The following is a 5,029-nucleotide window of genomic DNA, read 5'->3' on the forward strand; positions in this document are numbered from 1 at the left end:
GTGTGGGCCAGCCTCTCCTCACTATGTGGTCCAGCTCCTCACTATGTGGTGCAGCCTCTCCTCACTATGTGGGCCAGCCTCTCCTCACTATGTGGTGCAGCCTCTCCTCACTATGTGGGCCAGCCTCTCCTCACTATGCTTCCTTTCCTCTCTTTGGAAGGGAAATGTATAACCTGCACCAATGTTTGTTGGAGGTGTGTGAACTGCTTTTTGATTCCGATTTTATGGGGGGTTAGAGTTAAGATATCACCTTGAATCTCCAAAAAGACGTTGAACTTTGTACTTTACTTTTAAAGTGTTGAGTCCGTGACAGACTGTGGACTTTTGAAGTTGGACTGAATGCATTTTTGCATTATGACATGGTTACAAGCCTATGGGGACCAAGGAGTAGAATGATGATTTGAATAAGAAATGTTCCCGGGGCTGGTAAGATGGCTCAGCAGGTAAGCACCCGTCTGCTCTTCCAAAGGTCCTGAGTTCAAATCCCAGCAACCACATGGTGGCTCACAACCATCCGTAACAAGATCTGGCGCCCTCTTCTGGACTGTCTGAAGACAGCTACAGTGTACTTACATATAATAAATAAATAAATCTTTAAAAAAAAAAGAAAAGAAAAGAAAAGAAATGTTCCCCATAAACTCATATGTTGGAATGCTTAGACATCAGGGGGTGGCACTAGCAAAGGTGGGCTTGTTGGGGGAAGTTTGCCTTTGGGGGTGGGGGTGTCTGTCTGTCTGTCTCTCTCCCTCTCCTGCCTGCAAATCCAGAACAGCAGAACTCCAGTTCTACCAATCAGTAGAACTCTCAGCTCCTTCTCCTGCACAATGTCTGTCAACACGATGTCATGCTTCCCACCATGATGATAATGGGCGGAACCTGCTTCCTTTTCTAAGCGCTGCCTCAGTCACGGTGTCTCTTCCCAGCAATGGAACACTGACTAGGAAGGGAACTCAGGTACTTCTGGGAGCTCATTCAGGAGTGAGCTTGCTCCTGGATTCTGTACCTCTTCTTTGACTGTGCCAAACTCGGGATCCAGTGCTTTGAAGTGGTACCGGTGATTCCCTTCCCGATCAATAGCTTCTTTAAAATCCTTCAGTGTCACCTCCCCCAACCTGTAATAGAGGAGAGTGTACCAAAATAGCTTATCAATCAATAGGCTGGGAAGATAGTGTGTTAGCTTTAAATCCAGGTCCCAACCAAAGTCAACAGGCAGAAATAGCATGGCTTCAATACTAGGTCATGGCCCCTGATAACTAAGATAAAATAAAAGTTGGGCAACCAGTCAGCACTAGGAATGAGCATGGCATTACACATCAGGTGATCCAAGAACTCAAAGTCATTGCTTTTGCTGTTTTTAACCTGGAAAATAAGATATTCAAAATAAAATTAAATAACTACTGATATTACTAAGTTTTCTCAGTTTCTCTCCTGACATAGTGGCCCAGTTTTCTTAAGCTGATAAAATTAAATCCATCAGTTGTTTGTTTGTTTTGTTTTGTTTTGTTTTTGACAGGGTCTCATTCTGTAGGCCAAGCTTGCGATGACTTTGCTATACAGAATAGGAAGACTTCAAATTCACCATTATGTTTTGGGCCCCCAGCTGACAGACGACATGTAAGTGCCTCTCAGCATCCCTCTGTGTTCGGAAAATCAGAAATGCTCTGTGGTGGCTCATGCCTCTAATCCCAGCACTGAGGCAGCAGTGAGCACCTCTTCAGTTCAGAAGCATCCTGGTCTACAGAGTGAGTTCCAGGACAGCCAAGGCTACACAGAGAAACGCTGTCGTGGAAAACAACAACTGCCCCCCCCAAACAATACAAAACAAAATAAAAACCCTCACTTTTATCTAGTCCAAATAAACAGACTCTAAGAAAGGAGAAAACCCAAGAAGCGCTCTTGGTCAGGGTTTATTTTATTTATAAACCCAGAGCCTTAAGCATACAAGGCAAGCACACTGTCAGTGAGCTCTACCCCAGCCCCCGTGCAGCATCTTTATTCACTGGGAGGATCTGTACTGAGATGAACTTCTGAGACATTTTCCACATAAATTCTTACAGGTATGACTTGCCGCGTCACCCATGAGTAGTAAACACCCACGAGTGGTGCCCAGGAGGTCAAGCTAGAGGTCATGGCTACCAGAAGGGGCTATTTTGAATACTTAAAAGAACAAGGTTTTCCAAACTTGTATAGCTATCAGAACAAGAAGCACAATTATTTTTCCTGTGGGCCTGGGTGTGGTGGTACATGCCTTAATCTCAACACTTGGGAGCAGGGGCAGGTGGATCTCTGTGAGCACAAGTCACCCAGAGCTACACAGTGAGACCCTGTCTCAAAACACTAAAACGAACAACTCAAAACAACATGCAGTTCTTATTCCTGTGCCTAGCAATACCTCCTGCTTACCCACTGTAATGCCACTGGTTCCTGGGTGTGGTGGTGGATGTCTTTAGCCTCAGCACTCCGGATGCAAGGCTGGAGGGTCTCTATGTAGCCAGCCTGGTCTACATAAAGAGCTCAAAACCAGCCAAGGCTACAGAGTAATACGTTGTCTTCAACAACAACAACAACAACAACAACAACACCAAAACCAAAATACAAACAAACAAAAAACCAACAAAAGCCCAAGCAAACAAACCAAACCCTGCCGAGCTGGAGGCAGAGTCTCCAGTCCTGGGCTCTGGTTTCCATCTGCTCATCGGGCTGTTACTGAGGGCTCTGCTTCTGTTTGGTTTGTCTTTTACAGTGAACTAATGACATGGATGTCTCACCTCTTTGGAATATTGACCATGAAGGGCGTGAGTGAGCGGTCGGTGAAATAGAGGACCTTAGTGCAGGTGCTGCTGACGGCCGGGGAACTCTGGGAGTGAGGCAAGGCTGCAAGCAGAGACAGACTTAGAACATTCGATTCCATCCAAACTATTCCTTCCTTCATTTACTCAAAATGTCTCAGGAGGCTGAAGCTGCCCGAGGTCATAGCTCCTCCATCAGCCTTGCCAAAGCACCATGTCCCCGGAGCATGATCGTCACGAGGACAAGAGGTGCCTTGGGCATGAGGATCATCGTGGGCCCCATTTCTCATTCAATCCAGGGATTTCTGTCAGAGGAACGCCACCTGCTCTGACAGCACTGTTGCTAAAGGTCAAGAGGTCAGAGGATGCTGCCTGGCTGGATTTCAGGGGACTCAGAGTAGACACCCAGCAGGACCTGCTAACTGCCTACATTCAGACTTTTAAGTAAGAATATTTACATGCTTTATAAAAAGAAAGAATAATGGGGGAAAAAACCCAGGGAAAACATACTATCAGAGTTCTGATCCCAAGGGCCTGTACTTCACCCTCCAAAGGTGTGGTCCTGTGCTGTGCTTGGGTTGTTGTTGTTGCTGCTTTGAGACACAGTCTCATTATGCAGCCCTGTTTGGCTTAGAACTCATGAGAAACACTTAACTGATCTTGAACTCACAGAGATCTATCTGCCTAACTCTGCCTCCTGAATGCTGGGATGAAGAATGTAGGCCACCACAGCTAGCCTTACATTTGCTTTAGTGTGGGCATGCGAGGAGAACAAAGGACAGATCTGAGGAGTCGGTTCTCTCCGTCCACCCCACTGGATCAAGGACTAAACTCAGACAGTCAGGCCTAAGTGGCAATAAGTGCCTTTACCCACTGAGCCAGACCCTAAAGACCCTACTGGGTGATATAGATGGTTCTGGTAACATCCATCCAGTCACTAACAGGAGCTCTACTAGTAGCGGATATGCTGAGAACCGTCAGACCAAACAGAGCAGACACATGTACAATCTCACCATGCTTCCCGGCATCTGAGCATTGTCAACCTCACCCTCTAAACCACAACTTAGAGTCAACAGCTGTCAGAGAAGGAGGAAGAGAGAGAGGAGGAAGGAGGAAGAGGAGGGGGAAGAGGAGGGAGGGGAACTTCTAGGAAAAGTACGCATGCCAAACCCCAAATAGGAAAGGAATTCTGGACTTTGTTATTTTTATTATTACTTTGACAAATAGACTCTTTTGCTATTAAGCTTCTCTGTGTATATGAAAATTATGTGATTTTGAATTTATAAATGCCTTAGAACCCAATAAAGCATCAGGATATAATAAGAGAGACTAGAGAGATGGCTCAGCCTCTTGCAAGAGACCTGAGTTCCCATGACCCACACTGTCCTGTTCCAGGGCTTCTGATGCCCTCTTCTGGCCTCTAGAGACACTGCATGTATGTATACACATGCATTAAAAAGAAAACAAGGAAATCTTAAAAGAGCTGGACACAGTGAGTTGGGCACAGTGGTGCACACCTTTAAATCCCAGTACTTGGGAGGCAGGAAGATATTGATCTCAAGCCAACCTGGGCTACATAGTGAGATCTTGTCTCAAACAACAAAATGGCACTAGAGGACTAAAGATCCATTAAAGAATAAAAGTGAGTCTTGCACCAGGCCTCATACTGTACAGAAAAATGACTCTAAATGAACCATAAGTCTAAACTTAAAAGCTAAATATTTCTAGGCTTGGTAGCATATTTCTTTAAAGCCTGCACTGGACAGGCAGAGGCAGGTGCATTTCTGTGAGTTTGAGAGGCCTAGTCTATACAGCAAGTTCTAGGCCAGCCAGAGCTACATAGTGAGACCCTTTTAAAAAATAAGAAAGAAAGAAAAGCTTGATGTCATTCCCATTTTAGGCATGTTAGGCTCCGTTCTTCAGTGTCATGGGAAGTAAGAACTCAGAGGGGCTGCCCTGTGAGGGCATCAGCCATGTCCTATAATCCTTCTAGAACCTTCTTTAAACTGCTAGATTCCTAGCATGTTCCAGTCCCAAAGGAGGGTGAGACACAGGGATCTAATTCCTAAGTTTTGGCTTTATATCTCATTTAGAAACCTTCTGATGCCAGGCGTGGTGGTGCATGCCTTTAATCCCAGCACTCAGGAGGCAGAGACTCTGATGCCAGGCGTGGTGGTGCATGCCTTTAATCCCAGCACTCAGGAGGCAGAGACAGGCAGATTTCTGAGTTCAAGGCCAGC

General features: G+C 45.8%; 1 protein-coding gene across 3 annotated transcripts in view; it reads right to left on the reverse strand.

Annotated features, from left to right (window-relative positions):
• The window catches only part of Dixdc1 (DIX domain containing 1), a 75,914-nt gene that overhangs the window by 4,428 nt on the left and 66,457 nt on the right, over positions 1–5,029 (reverse strand). For all 3 annotated transcript variants that reach the window (XM_029543276.1, XM_021206777.1, XM_029543277.1), the window contains 2 exons: positions 2,769–2,874; positions 1,004–1,112 (listed from right to left, as the gene is read on the reverse strand). In XM_029543276.1, the coding sequence (XP_029399136.1) occupies positions 1,004–1,112; positions 2,769–2,874 (215 nt within the window). The remainder of the gene's footprint in view (positions 1–1,003; positions 1,113–2,768; positions 2,875–5,029) is intronic.

This window comes from Mus pahari, chromosome 10, assembly GCF_900095145.1.
Source record: "Mus pahari chromosome 10, PAHARI_EIJ_v1.1, whole genome shotgun sequence".
Taxonomy (NCBI): Eukaryota; Metazoa; Chordata; class Mammalia; order Rodentia; family Muridae; genus Mus; species Mus pahari.